Below are 15,336 nucleotides of genomic sequence, written 5' to 3'. Positions count from 1 at the left end.
CTCCGCGTCCTCCTGGGGACAGTTCGCTGCCTCAGGGTTCCAGCAGCTCCTCTCAGGAGCTGGCCTCAGAGGCCGGGGCGCAGCTGATAGGCCAGGGCCCCGCAAGCACCACCCACCAGTGCCAGGGCTCCCAGGAGTGACTGGGATGCAGGGCCCCAGGCGGGGGCTGCGCTGGGGCTCTGCCGGCTCCTCCCACCCTGTGTGCCTGTGTGACGCATGGATGAGGGGCTTTCCCTTGCCTCCACCAAAGGCCAGCAGCCCGGACACAGTTCAAAAGGGGAACTACCTGGAACACGGCTGCCAAAACCTGCCAGGCAGTGGAGGACGGCACAGGGAGAGTTCCTGAGCCTCGGGGCTCTTGGAGAGAAGCCCCTCCCACAGGCCTGTGCCTTGCCTACCCCTTGGCTCCCCACGAGCCCTTTAGCCCATTAGCCGTATCAGCCTCCTGATGGGAGGGCCTCCCGACCCGAGCTGCGCTCTTACAGTTACTCCTCTGTTTCCCATCCGTGGGGAGGTCCCCTGTGAAGCCCTGCCCACCCTCCCCCTCCCTCGCGGACCACGTACTTACCTTGGATTTCCGGGCCCCTTTCTTGCCTCCCGCCTTCTTGGACACGGGCTTCTTCTGGGATGGAGACTTGGCCTTTTTGGCCGGGGGTGGAGTGATGATGGCTTCCAGCTTCCCTTTGGACCCTCGCTTCTTCGCTAGCAGCTCGGGGTGGATGTTCGGCAACACTCCCCCGCTGGCTATGGTGACTCCTTTGAGCAGCTTGCAGGAAAACCAAAGTAGCAGCTGGTGAGCCGGCCTGGCCCGCTCCTGAGAAGTCAGCCTGCCCTCGCGCGCACACGCGCGCCTGCTGGCTCCGGCTGCCACTGCTGCTGCCTCACTGGTACCTGCAAGGGTGCTGACCGTGCCGGGCCCCGTGCAGAGATCAAGTCCTGCAGATCCCTCCCCCGGCAAGCCCGGGCTGCCATTTAGATCCTGTTACTCCTCCGGGGAGAGCCGGCACCTTGTTTCAGTCCCTTCATTCCCCCCCCCCCCCCGCTTCCCGTGAGGTGCCACAGGGAAACAGAGGCAGCTTGTGGTCCCAAACACAGTCCCCCAAGGTGGCTGCCCGTGCTTGACGGGGGGGGGGGGGGGGGGGGAGAAGAGCCCCTACCTGATTTAGCTCTTCATCGTTGGCCACGGCCAGCAGGATGTGCCGGGGCGTGACCCGTCCCTTCTTGTTGTCCCTCGCCGCGTTGCCAGCCAGCTCCAGGATCTCGGCTGTGGGGACAGAGGGGAGCACATGGTCAAGCCAGAGCACCGCGTGTCCCCGGTGCCCCCATTCCCAGGGAGGGGCGGGGGGCGCCTTGGGGAGTGGCACCCTGAGGTGCGAAGCTGTGGCAGGGCAGAGGAAGGCACAGAGGAGCTGAATGGCATAAAGGGAGACTTTGGGGCCTGGTGGGACCCTTTTGTTTTGGAGTTGGGGGAGGCACTGAGGGGAAGGGACCAGCTGGAGGGCACCGAGTGAGAAAGACCCAGCTCCAGCTCCAGCTCCCATTTTCCAGAAATGGCTGGCTGACGGCTGGCGGCTGGCGCCTGGGACGGGCAGGGTGTGGCCCTCGGGCGCACAGCACCTCCATCTCCAGGCTGCTGTGTGTTTGTGGGGCTGGGGGCAGGGAGCTTGGTATCTGGGGGGCCTGAGGAGTCACTGCCGCCTGAGTCCAAGATGAACACCCACACAACGGGGCCTGACCACAGCTCCAGTATCGCACCAAACAAGAGCAGCGTGAGCGTGAAAACAGGTCACAGACAGGAAACTGACTGCCACGGGGTCCTCGAGAGTCAGCCTGAGACGCGGGAGGGGGGGGCTGTGGAGCAGGCGCCCCACGCCAAGGAGCTGAGCTTCTGCGTCCAACAGTGCGGCTGCTGCTCACTCGAGAAGTGAGCGGTGAGGCATCTGTGTCTGTCCCTACGCTAATTGTGGCCACGTGTCAGCGGCGGCGTGGGAGGGTTCCGCTGGCAGAGGGCTGTGTCATCTGAACGACAAGCATGAGCCTCAACTCTACGTGAAATAAGCCAGGCGCAGAAAGGTTAACTAGTGCACAGTCTTACGAGTTCATCAAGTCTGAAAGGTGAAGTCACGGAAGCAGAGGGCAGAAAGTGGTCGCCTCACTGCGGGACGGGGAGGAAATAGGAAGCGCTGGGCACCAGGCAGCAAGCCTCGGTCACTCGGAAGGGTTTGTGATCTACCACAGAGAACGGGAACTGTAGTTGATCATGATTATTTCAGAATTGCAAAGAGAGTAGATTTTTTTTACATGGTTTCCACACCAAGAAATGAGCATGAGAGGTCAGCTATGCTAATCTATTCATCCTGTCACCTAGAAGCACACACGTACACGTGACAGCACACAGTTCTATTCATATAGCCACTTGTTAAGTACAAATAAAAGCAGTGTTTTTTTTTTTTTTGGTTGGTCGTGGGGCTTGAACTCTGGGCCTGGGCGCTGTCCCTCAGCTCTTCAGCTCAAGGCGAGTGCTCTACCACTTGAGCCACAGCGCCACTTCTGGTTTTCTGCTGGTTCATTGGAGATAAGAGTCTCACGGTCTCTCCTGCCCGGGCTGGCTTTGAACCGAGATCCTCAGATCTCAGCCTCCTGAGTAGCTAGGATGACAGGCGTGAGCCACCAGCGCCCGGCTAAGCAGTGTTCTTTAGTATTCCACGTGGTTAGAATTTTTCAAAATAAAAGGCAAAACTCAAAGCCCATGAGCTTGGCCCATACACAGCTGGGGCTCCCATGGCTTACTTCCCTGTGGTCCAGGGCATTTAAAAGAAGCTGGGCATCGTGGCACACACCTGTCACCCTAGCCATGTGAGAAACACAAACCGAGGATCACAGGCCAGCCTGGCTTGGGGGAAGGGAACAAGACTTGATTCAAAAAGAAATAAATAACTAAAGCGTTAAAGGCCTTGGGAGCGTGACTGAACTGGCAGAGTTCCCATCTAACAAGCAATACTGCCAAGAAGTTTAAAAACAAGAGCAAAACCCCTGCCAGGTCGGACCCTTACCACCACAGAATGAGCTCCGGGCTCTGTGGGAGAAGGGGAAGCTGTGTCCGCACTCGCTCTTGCATTTTTCCAGATGGAGAGTAACCATGGCGACAGCCACCAGGGGACACACAAGACCAAGCACCACACAGACGCGAGGTTCCACAGCCCAGCCTGCCCCAGCCCCGCAGCAGGGAATCCCACAGCATGCACTCGCCCCCGGCCAAGGGTCCCTCACACCGCCTGTCATTCCCAGCCTGCGTAAGTAAAGGCCGTTCCTAGCCCGGCAAGGGCTGCCTACCACCGTACAGAGTGCCTGCAATCAGTTTCCAACCTGCACCCCAAGGTGCCCTGGTATTCACAGGAGAAAGACTGGCAGGGAACTTGCACAGGGCACACGCCACCCAAGAAAAGATGGTCTGATGATATTCTCTTCCCAGCGATGACACTCTGCTTTGCCGATGACCTGGGGGCTGGGGGAAGGGGGAGGGGGGGCAAAGGCATGGAGGCTCAGGATTGTACAGGGACTTCTCCTGCCACGGCGGCCACGTCCCCAGGATGGACTCACAGCCCACCCGCAGGGATGCCCTGCTAGACGACACCACGGCCAGCTGCCACCCCAGCCCCAGCCTCGGGGCGCCTGCCCGGGCCTGCCCACGCGGAGGGGTTCCTACACATGGCTCATCCCACCGTTCCAAATGGTCTGGGCTTCTGTGCAATGTCTTGCCTCTGGCTAGTGGAAGAGAAAAGCGACTCTGAGAAAGAACTAGGAAGAATGCTAGATCTCTAAGCAGAGACGCTTTGCTCCGTCATCTCCAGATCTCAAGCCCTACATCCACCCTTGGAGAGATTCCCAGGACACAGAGCTCTGGAAGGTGCAACTAAAACCAATGGAATCCGTAGGAAACCCACAGGAGACAGGGACAAAAGCAACCAGGAGGAACCCCAGGAACCCTCGCCAGCCCCAGGACACTTCCCTCAAGTGTCCCCCACACACACACACACACAGCCAAGTCAGCTTAGCTAAGGGCAGTCTAATGTCATGGCCAATGAACAACACTGGAGCCCAGAGCCCAGAGCCTGGGGTCAGCTCTGGAGAAGATTCTAGGTGTGACAAGGTTCCCCAAAGGGGAAGAGGCCGAATGAGGTGTAGTGCTGGCCGGACACCAGCTATTCTTTTAGGGTACTATTTTTTTTTTTAGAATATGAATTGCAAGACACCCCAAGGCATCTCCTAGCTCCCAGTGCTGGCCTGGCCCATGTCCCATCTCCTGGGATGGCCAAGACCAGTGACAGCCCTTTCTTTCCTTACAGCCCCAGCGCGCGGAGACAGGCCGGGCCAAACACTCCCAGTCTCACTGAACATCGTCATTTTAAGGCAACTTGACAAGATTTCCCACAGCCTTGGAGAGCAGCGGGATTTGGCAGTACTTTGGAGCACAGACCAGCTGTCTGTGAGCTTGAATACCTTTGACAGGTCTACTTTCCAAGTTCATCCTGAGACCAAAGTCTCAGGGATTTTTTTTTTCCCCCTCCAAAAAAACAAAACCTGTCTCGAACTAAACCGTATCTGTTGTATGGAAGCATTTCATCTACCTTCCTTCAGGGAGATGAAGTCATGGCTTGCAGAATTAAGGCTCCTAACCGCTAGCAGGTGATGTGGTGAGGCTGAGCCCAACTGCAAACACAAACCTTGCACAGGAAAGAATCTGGGCTTTTACAGAGTCGTTTGAAGCGTTTCCTCTCACACACACAAAAAGAAGATTGGAAATAACAACCAGAAATCAAAGAGAGCAAATAGTTCACGTAATCCTAAGGAGAAAACATGCTTGCTACAAAGCGAAGGGGTATCTGTCTACTGTCTTCCTCTCGATTCTGTCATCCTTCCATTGGCAGTTCATTGAGTTCAGGACTGTGTGACACCACTGCAACCCCCTCGCCCCAACGTCCCCAATCAGAGGGCGTCTGCTCGGTATGTGTCGTCTGTCCTGACCACACCTCGCCTGGCCTTGTCTGATGAGCTTGGAGGCCCACAGTGCTTGCAACCTTATTCCCAAGTTCACTGTCCCCAGAGCAGCTTTTAGGAGGGGAGTGGCCCAGACTGAAGCCTGGGGAGGCACAGCACGCACCCCCCCCCCCCGCCCCGTCGGCCTGTCCCAGGACTGCAGAGGAACTGGACATTCCACAAAACCTAGAACGGTACTTTCTGTGCTGAGTGATCTCATTCCCTGCCGTCAGCCCACGAGCCAGGAGGCCCAGAGGAGCCTCAGAGGCAGGGTCCAGTCTAGTCTCCCGTCCTCCCCATAAGACAGAAATGCTGCTTAACTTACCAAGTTCCTTGCTCTTCATATCTTAAGAGTTAAAAAACAGTGTCAAGCCAGGTTCCGGTGGCTCACGCCTGTTAACGCTAGCTAATTCAGGAGGCTGAGATCTGAGGACTGTGGTTCAAAGCCAGCCCAGGCAGGAAAGTCCCTAAGACTCTTCTCGCCAATGAGCCACCAGAAAACTGGACGTGGCGCTGTGGCTCAAGTGGTAGAGCGCTACCTTGATCTGAAGAGCTGAGGGACAGCGCCCAGGCCCACCCAGAGCTCAAGCCCCACGACCGACAGAAAAAAAAGAATGTCACTTAATATTGGACAAAAGGGAGCTGCTGTGACTGCTGGCCAACAGGACATCACTGTAACCCACCAGCCTAGCCCTCCTCCACCTGTGCTTCTGCTCAGTGGCCTCCTCCACTCTCTATGGATGACCCAGCGGTCAGAGCTGGGGCCTGCAGTCACACACGGGCTGGGCACACAGCTCCTGCTCTTCGCTGGGAGATGTGGACAAGACACGGCCATCTGCAAAGTGGAGACCGACGTTACGTCTCAGGGCTGTGAAGATGGAGTAAAATGCTTAAGTGTACTTGGTAAGTGCAGACGACTCTCAAGCAATGCTTCAACTGCAACCCTTCCTTTAAAAGTGGGGGAGGAGCAGTTGGACACGATCTGAGGTTCGTGGTTCCAAGCCAGCCCAGGCAAAAAATTGTACGATTAACTATCAAAAAGACGTAAGTGGAGCTGTCACTCAAGTGGCAGAACTCCAGCCGTGAGTGGAAATGCTAAGGAACAGCACCCAGGCCCTGAGTTCAAGCCCCAGTAGTGGTATGCAGACACACACGTGAATGCACGTGCACACAAACAGACACATACATACAGACACAAGCACAGCAGCCTTGATTAGCCGGGGAAGAAAACTAGACTTCCTTTCCCTCAGCTTCCTCTGTGTAAATAAATGGGTGGACGTATTGATGTGTGTGAGGCGCAAGCAGGAGAAAAGCAACCGAAAATCCTCGTGTTTCCTCCCTGAATAGTTTATTCTTTTCTGCTACACTTAACCGTTTACATATGTTTGAAAAAAATGCACTTGAACTTGATTAACCTCGGTGATGCCAGACCTGCCTGGATGGAACACAGCAGCCAGGGCCGCCCAGCCCAGCCCCACAGGCCGTCTGGACTTCAGTCTGACCCCAGCAGGGTGCAGAACCCAGCAGGGCAGGGCCAAAGCCAGCCGCTGGGGTCCCAGGAAGAGGGAAAGAGGGGGTAGAGAGGAAGGCCGGAGAAATCTGTTCTGGCTGGCAGCTGGGCAGAGCCTCTACCCACCAATCACTCGCTTTCAAGGTCCTTAAATTAATTTACGAGGAAATGGCTAATGTGTATGTTTGTTTTAATGTGGAAAACCACAGCCATTTGTTCTTAATTCATCTCAGGAAGGGTGAACAATCAGGAGATGTCGGCTGCAATGATCTGAAGAGTATAATGTACAAGGAAGTTCATGCAGAGAGCCTCGCCGTGGTCTCACTTCCCAGATGCACCTCTAAAGGGGGGGACAAGACAAGAAGCGGAACCGTGCCTCGGAGAAGTGGTGCCTGCAGGGTCTATACACACACACAGACACACAGACACACAGACACCACACACACACACACACACACACACACACACACACACACACACACACACACACACACACACGTTAAAAACCTGCCAAGTTTTCAGCCCCAGTGGGAGGGGTCTGTAGAAACTACTCCTCTGGAGACCAGCTAGTATGCTGAATGACTTCGGAGAAGTTACGGCAGGCAACTCTGATCCTCAACTTCCTCTTATGCAAAATGGAAGGGTGAATTCTCAGGAAGTTAACAAATGTACGTGCAGGGTTGGAGGCATGGCTCAGCTGGTAGAGCACCAGCCAGTGAGTGAAAATGTCAGATACCAAGTTGAACTCCAGGCCTCAGACAAAATAAATAAGCAAACCAATAAATAAATAAGTTTGTGTAGGGCTTAACCAGGTTAAAGGCATGTATGCAGCAGATATTCTGGGATGTAAAGGGCTCCACCTTTGCAGAGAACTCAAAAGTACTTCCTCTACTATCCCCCAAACAGCTGAGACCGCCAGCCTCAGTCTGAATAGTGCGTGGGTTGAGGTGGGAGGGCAGCAGCAATGCCGCCCCAGTACGTGCCTCCTCTGGCTTTTAGCAGCCTCTGTCTAGATTCACAGAGGCAACACACCACCTTCAAGGCCACCTTCAAGATATCCATGACCAGGAAAGCCACAGGTCTCCCCCAGCCCGCCCACCTACAACAGGAGCTGTGCAGGGAAAGACCCAGCAGGGAAAGACCCAGCAGGGCCCCCTGCAGGCGGAGGGGTGCAATGCCAGGCTGGGGAGGTCAGCTCAGCACCAGGCACTCCTGTAAGCTGCTCAGGGAGCCAGCCAGAGCACCAGGAACCCCATGTTCCCGGACAGTGAGTGGAAGGAAGATACACTTGCCTAAAAAGGAAGAACCTGGGAGGGGGTGGGGAAGGGAGGGAGGGACCAGGGTCAGAGCCCGGGGCAGAGCTGGGCAGCTCAGCAAATCCAAGGACGGCTTACGTCATCTTCTTGGCAAGCAGAAGCGGAAGGGGGGCCATGGGAGGGGGGGGGAGGTTGGCTGTGATTAACACCCTCTGGGTCTGTCTTCTTGCTGTAACTTATTTATAGCTCTGAGGAGTGACTTTTTGCTTTCATGATATTTTAATCTGGGTTGACTAGACATAGAAATCCTCAGGCTGGAGAAAGCAAGCAAGAGGACTGTTCGGTACGGCCTGCCGCTTGCTGATGTTTTAGTTGGGGATACTGACAGAGAAAATACCCACCATATTCTTAGCTACCTCTCCTCTTTTAGAAGCCATGCCCGGTGGTGATGCTGTTAGTCCTAATGATGCTTCATCTCAAACTCCAGGATCTAGGTCCATCTCTCAACATTTCTGGGCAGCATTTGACATCACCCTGAAACTCATCCCTCCCTCTGATTCCTCTTCTATCTTCCAATTTAAAAAGCTGATCTGCTGAGCTGGGTGCTTGGTGGCTCATCCCTGTAATTCTAGCTACTCAGGAGCCTGAAATCTGAGGAACATGGTTCGAACCCAGCCCAGGCAGGAATTTCCATGAGACTCTCACCTCTAGTTAACCACTGAAAAGTCAGAAGTGGAGCTTGGCTCAAGGAGTAGAAGAACACTAGCTTCCAACACAAAAGCTCAGGACAGCACCCAGGCCCTGAGTTCAAGCCCCAAGATCAGCACACGCGCGCGCACACACACACACACACACACACACACACACACACTTTGCTGAGCACCTGCAAAATGTTGGTCCCTATGCTGGTAGCTGAGCCTACGGGAGGGCGCACTGGCCTGGCCCTTGGATTATGGAGATGGCCTCTGATAAGCCTGGCACTCACAGACACTCAATGTAAACCTGCCCAGCACCCAACTTGGCACCTTGTACTCAGTCAGGGCTTGGTAACTTTGGAAAGTAGGTCATTCCAGATGGATTACTAGGCGCTGTGGCGGTCAGGAAGTGATGAAGGCTGGACGTGATGTGCAGGTTTCACTATGGAGCTGCCGTTCCAGAGGAGAGCAGCCCAGGCTGGGCCCAGGGCGCAGACAGCCCTCCCCTGTCAGTCCCACGTGGGGACTCCAGCTCGACTGAGGGACCATGGTAGCTGAGGAGCAGATCAAAGAGCCTCAGATTCTCCCAACCAGTATCTTGGCCTGGATGCAAATAAGCTGTCAGCCTCACATCCTCCTGATTCACCATCCTGGGAATTTCATAGACTTTATTATGGAGAACAAAAGGAAAACAGAAATACCTTCAGGAAGACATATAGCACATATAAGAAATTCCTGGAGTTAGACGTAGCTCGGCGTGTCGTGTAGGAATGAGGGAGGACTGGACTTGAACAGACCTCAGCAAGGCAAAGTTTACTTCTGCAGAAGAGCGCACCATCAGCCAACACGCAGGCAGAGCAGGCAGGCCACTCCCTTTTCATCCTTAACCCAGCAGGCCCCGCCTCTCTGCTCAGACTGGCTAAGGATGTAGCTTAATTAACGGTACCTAATACCTCAAATCTGATGTTGCAAAATGTAGCAGGAAAAGGATGTAACTGAAGCACAATCAACAAGGCCAAGCCACCTGGTCAGAGTACAAACTTTTCAGAAAAGCAATGCTCACAAGAGTGACAGAAAGGAGGCAATCTACTTTTGAGAGAAGATGCTTTTCTCGCATAAGAGAATTGGGCGTTCCCACTGGAGATGCATGTTTCACATCCTTTGATGTGTGAATTTTACCGTGTGTAAAATCACTTATTAAAGGAAATAAATTCAGTAAATGAGAGTGACTCAAAGGTATGGCTCAAGTGGTACAGTAGTTCCCAAGCACAAATCCCCACACCCTCACCAAGGGAAAAGAAAAAAAAAGACAATGTAAGGCCTACCAGACACAAGAAAACACAGTGTATAATATATCAGACTAATGAAACATTAAAGGAAGTTCTGAAGTAATTATGTCTAGAAATTCTATGCCTGCTACAGGTAGTATATCACACCTCACCAGGGAAGAGATGGAATATTCCATTAATCCTGCTGGTATTACTGACTAACTCCATGAAACAAAATTGAGATTCCTTTCTATCTCACAGCATGTAACAGGGTAAAATCTAAAAAGTTCAAAGTAAAAATATGTAGAGTGAAATCACTAAAAATACTAACATTATGAAGGATTTCCCAGGCTTGCCACGTAATGACTCACGGCCCAGCAGAAATAAGACTCACAAAGACTTCAAGTACTCATTTAGATAAAGAATATAAAAGATAAGTGAAAATGAGGTAAAAACAGATTAGAAACACCCAAGGGCTAGAGAGGTAGCTCAGAGGTAAAGTAGTAGCTTGGAGGGGAGGGGGTCAAAGGAAAGGGAGAGAGAGTATCAGGGAGAAAGAGAGAGTTGGGGGAGAAGGTAGAAGGAGAGGAGGCAGAGGAGAGAGAGCAAAGGGGAGCAAAACCCCTAATTTCATCTTAACACCACAAAAAAGACCACATGCAGCCGGGCACCGGTGGCTCATGCCTGTAATCCTAGCTACTCAGAAGGCTGAGATCTGAGGATCACGGTTCAAAGCCAGCCTGGGCAAGGAAAGTCCATGAGACTCTTATCTCCAATAAACCACTAGAAAAACCGGAAGTGGCGCTGTGGCTCAAGTGGTAGAGCACTCGCCTTGAGCTGAAGAGCTGAGGGACAGTGCCCAGGCCCAGAGTTCAAGCCCCATGACCGACAAAAAAAAAAAAAAAAAAAAGACCACATGCATTTATCCTATAGAATTGACAGAAATGCAAGTGTCATAACTGCAATTTAAAATTCACTGATCGGCTGGGAAGGTGGCTCAGTGGTACAGCGCTTGCCTTGCATGCCTGAGGCCCTGGGTTCGATTCCTCAGCACCACATAAGCAAAAAGAAAAAAACCGGAAGTGGTGCTGTGGCTCAAGTGGTAGAGCACTAGCCTTAAGCTGAAGAGCTGAGGGACAGCGCCCAGGCCCAGAGTTCAGGCCCCACGACCGGACCCCAAAAAAATAAAAATAAAAAATAAAATAAAATTCACTGATCATTAGGGTTAGCTATAGCTAGAGAGAGAGAATTAGTAAAATGGAAATGATTCTGGAGGACAGATCAGAAATAACTACCCAGAAAAGTAGTATAGGAAAACATGAATGGAAAATGAAATGAAAACACTACTAGATGTTGAATTCTGGGTTCCATGCTGAGTGGCTGGGGCTGACTGAGGATACAGTTAAGGTGACCATGCCTGGTAAGCTTTAAGGATGAGCTCGAGACCAAGGCAACTATTTAGCATCAAAAGACCAATCGATGACTCAGAGGGAGAGTCTAGATAAAAGAAAGCACACTACATTTTGACCACACCTCTATCCTTATCTCAAATCAAACGTGGGTTTGGGGTACTGTCAACTAGTCCACTAACCCAACCCTTTGTATGGGGCCACGTACCCTTCCGTGGACTGATGCACACAGATGAACACTGCTTATTGCCCTTCAAGGTCATGACGTGGAGAAACGTTGAGACTTTGTAGCCATTAGCGATTTCTAAGCAACCCAGCTTACCCTAAGGAAAGCAGGATGGTGATGCTGAGTCTTCACACCGATGATACACGCTATAAAATCTAGCTCAAAACAGATCACAAGGACCTAAGGCAGCTCACAAAACCATCCAACTCCTGACAGCCCAAAGGAAAACCCAGAGGTCTCTGGGTCTGGTGGTGACCACACTATCCAGCCTATAATCTATAATCCTCACTACTCAGTAGATGACAGGAGCATCTTGAGCCAAGGCTGGTCCAGGTAAAAGCACCATAGACAAGAGATACAATGAAAACCAAACTAAAGCAAAAAAGGGGAGAGGGAGGGGGAGGGGAACACTTGCCTCACAAGCCCAAGGTCCTGAGTTCAATCCCCAGTGCCACACAAAATAGTAACTGACAGGCTGGATTTCATTCAGTTTAAACTGTTCTACTCTGTAAAAGACACTGCTGAGGGATGGGGAGGTAGCTTGGGGGTACAGCACTTGTCTATCAGGCAGGAGGGAGGCCCCAGGCTTGGTCCCTACATGGAAGAAGAAATTCCAAAAAGAAAAGAGAGAGAGAAAGAAAGGGAGAGAGATTTCAAAAGACAAGCAGTAATCCAAGCTGGGTAGTGTGTACCCACAATCCTGGCTCCGAGAGGCTGAGGCAGGAGGATTCTGAGTTCGAGGCCACTCTGAGCACACAGGGAGACCCTGTCTCAAAAAATAAATTTTAAAAACGAGAAACAAAGAAAGCAGCATTGAGGCCTTTCTGATACTAGAATGTGAGTTTGCACTGGAAGGGAGACAGGGGGAAATTATTTCATGAGGTGCACCAGGCCACGTCTACACATGCTTGCACAACTTCGTGAACTCTTCAGGAACAGATGAAGGAGGAGATGAAAACTCAGTTCTTATCTACAAGTGCCTGGAAGCAGCACGTCCTCAGGCCAGCCTCCAGCACTTCCTCACCCTGCTGGGGCTGGGGAGGACGGGGAGCCACGGCCACCACGCGGGAATAGTGCTGAACCCATTCTCCATCAAGCACCCCCCCCCCCCCCCCCGGGAGCTACGCACTCCGTCAGGAGACTGAGGGGAGGACTGGCTGGTAGGGCCTCCTTATGGCGTCTAAGACCTCGTAGTGATGATTCTGAGATTGGTCTTCAGCAAGAGTGGACAATTGTGTCTGTTCACAATCAGACTCTGATCCAATTGTGTTTTATACATATGTTCACCATGCTCAGACACCAATGGCTGTCTATCATAGAACGAGGGTAGGGGGGATTACAAGTAAGTTTCAACTTCCTTCTAGTTGCAACCTTCCAATTCTTAAAATTCTTCGTCTGTGTGTGTGTGTATGTGTGTGTGTGTGTGTGTGTGTGTCTGTGTGTGTCTGTGTTTGTGTGTCTGTGTAAATGGGGCAGGCAAAGGACTCTGCACAACTCTGTAAGCAGTCATCTGAGCTCTAGGGCAGTGTGAACGCCCTAGCAGATGCTAGCTAGCAAGGGTTGGCCGAGCCTGGCCTGAAATGTCTAAGAGGTAGTGAGAGACACGGGCAAGGGACAGAGGCATTCAGAGGGCTGTGGAACCTCAAAGGAGAGCACCCCGCTGTCCCCTTCCTGCTCTGTTTTTAGCTGTGAGAGTCCAGGACACACTTGGGCGTCCCAGACAGAAAGTGGAGAAGAGGCTCAGAACTCATTCTCAAGGTAAGTGACAGAGCCAACAGCACAACGGCAGGCCTGCCCCCTCTTTCAAGTTTGAAGGATGCTTCTTGCCCAGTGTCAGAGGTGGCGAGAGTGACGGGTGTGGGTTTGAAGGTGCATCTCTGTCACAGGATGTGCTGCTGACAGAAGAGGACACTGTCTGCTGCCTGCCAGGAGGTGGGGGCCCGGGCGTGACTCACTCGGCAGCTCCAAAAGACACCAGTGGCTTACATTTGTAATTGCAGCTACTCCCAAGGCTGAGATCACCATTCAGATGCAGCCTGGGCAGAAACCTCAGCGAGGCGAGGCTCCAATTAACCACCAAAAAGCAGAAGTGGAGCTGTGGCTCACTTTGAGTGGAAAAGCTAAGGGACAGTGCCCAGGCTTTGAGTTCAAGCTCTGGTACTGGTACATGCATGCGCGCGCACCCATGCAAGCAAGCAGGCACGCACACGCACACGCGCGCGCGCACGCACACACGCACACACACACACACACACACACACACACACACACACACACACCCCTCAGAAGTAGAACCTGATTATTTTTTATGCCTGGTGATTTCAACAGAATAATATAATCGCTGTCTCGACTGTCTACTCCAGGGAGCTGTTGGCCCTGCCGAGCTGGGAGCCCTGGGAGAGCAGGTGCAGCCCCTTCTTCTCTCCTACCTGGCTGTGCCACTGCGGAAAAAGTGCCTCGTCTTGCCCAATCTCCCCTTTCTGGCTGCAGGGCAGGTGGCTGCATGAAATCATGGTGCTGCTTCCTGGTACCCAAAACCTAGCTCATCACGAGGGAGCAGTTAAGTGGTGAAAACATTGGAACAGAACAAGCAGGCTTGGCCTTCTCAGCCTCTTGATAGTGTGTGCAAAACTCTAGGCGAGGCTTTTATGCTTCCAGCCTGGTTTTCACCTCACTAAAAAGTGGGGAAGAGCACCACTCCTGGCCTCCTGCGATTTTTATGAAGTCACAAAGAAGATTAGAGAGACCGTGAAAGGGAGACAGCCAGCCCCAAGACTGGGGCAAGGGAAGCTCAAGGCAAGATTGGCACGCCCTTCTGCTGACAGCCAGGAAACACACAGAAGCCAGCGGACACACACCCGAAGGACCTAAGAGAAGGCCTGAAGTTCAAAGTTCAGCTAATCTGGGTGGTAAAAGTGAAGAATGGCATGAATGGAGAAGAACGCACTGAAACAATTTGTGAGCCAACGCTAACAGCACAGACAGAGGGAAAGCACTGATTGATGGGGACTGAAAGAATGACCAATGCCTGGTAGCATGGGATTAAGGTAAAGCCACTGGGTGAAATACTGTGGTACAAAATAGGCAGAAATACAGACGTCACCTCAGCACTGGTATACATGCCACAGAACAGACCACGCCTGGTGGGAGGCACAGACTCACACACTGGTGAGTCTTGAATCACAGACTCACCCAGAGGGACGGACACACTGCAGAACAACTTGCCTGGATACTTCAAAATTGTCCATGACATAGCTGGGCACTGGTGGCTCAAATCTGTAACTCCTAGCTACTCAGGAGGCTGAGATCTGAGGATCGAGATCCAAAACCAGCCCAGAGAAGAAAGACTATGAGACTCTTCATCTCTAATTTACCACCAAAGCGCCAAAAGGGGAGCTATGGCTCAAGTGGTAGAGCACTAGTCTCAAATGAAAAAGCTACAAGACACACCCAGACCCTGAGCTCAAGCACCAGCTTGACAGCAAAAAAAAGGCCAATGTCATGCAAGAATGCAGACTTGCCAGGCACCAGTGGCTCACGCCTGTCATCCTAGCTACTCAGGAGGCTGAGATCTGAGGATCACGGTTCAAAGCCAGCCCAAGCAGGACCATCCATGAGACTCCTATCTCCAATTAACCACCAGAAAACTGGAAGTGGCGCTGTGGCTCAAGTGGTAGAGCACCAGCCTTGAGCTGAAGAGCTGAGGGACAGCGCCCAACCCAGAGTCCCAGAGATCAAGCCCCCTGGACTGACCCCCCCAAAAAAAAAAATTCAGACTTGATCAAAATTAAATAACACACCGACAGTAGGAAGAAAGAAAGCAAATGGGACAAAATGTTCATAGCTGGCAACTCCCCGTGGGAATAATCACTGTGCTATTCTCGTGACTTTCTGCTAGGTTTCAACAGGAAAAGGTCCCCCCCCCCACCCCCGTC

At 52.5% G+C, this 15,336-nt stretch overlaps 1 protein-coding gene across 4 annotated transcripts in view; it reads right to left on the bottom strand.

The window, feature by feature from the left end:
- LOC122100912 (core histone macro-H2A.1) overlaps positions 1–15,336 on the bottom strand; it is a 51,615-nt gene that overhangs the window by 26,259 nt on the left and 10,020 nt on the right. For all 4 annotated transcript variants that reach the window (XM_042671309.1, XM_042671310.1, XM_042671307.1 and 1 more), the window contains exons 3-4: positions 1,158–1,264; positions 569–766 (exon numbers count right to left, since the gene is read on the bottom strand). In XM_042671309.1, coding sequence (XP_042527243.1) covers positions 569–766; positions 1,158–1,264 — 305 coding nt within the window. The remainder of the gene's footprint in view (positions 1–568; positions 767–1,157; positions 1,265–15,336) is intronic.

Source organism: Dipodomys spectabilis, unplaced genomic scaffold (genome assembly GCF_019054845.1).
Source record: "Dipodomys spectabilis isolate Male_0828 unplaced genomic scaffold, ASM1905484v1 ptg000611l, whole genome shotgun sequence".
NCBI classification, from domain to species: Eukaryota; Metazoa; Chordata; class Mammalia; order Rodentia; family Heteromyidae; genus Dipodomys; species Dipodomys spectabilis.
The sequence above is the reverse complement of the archived record's forward strand: the minus strand, read 5'-3'. Positions and strand labels throughout refer to the sequence as shown.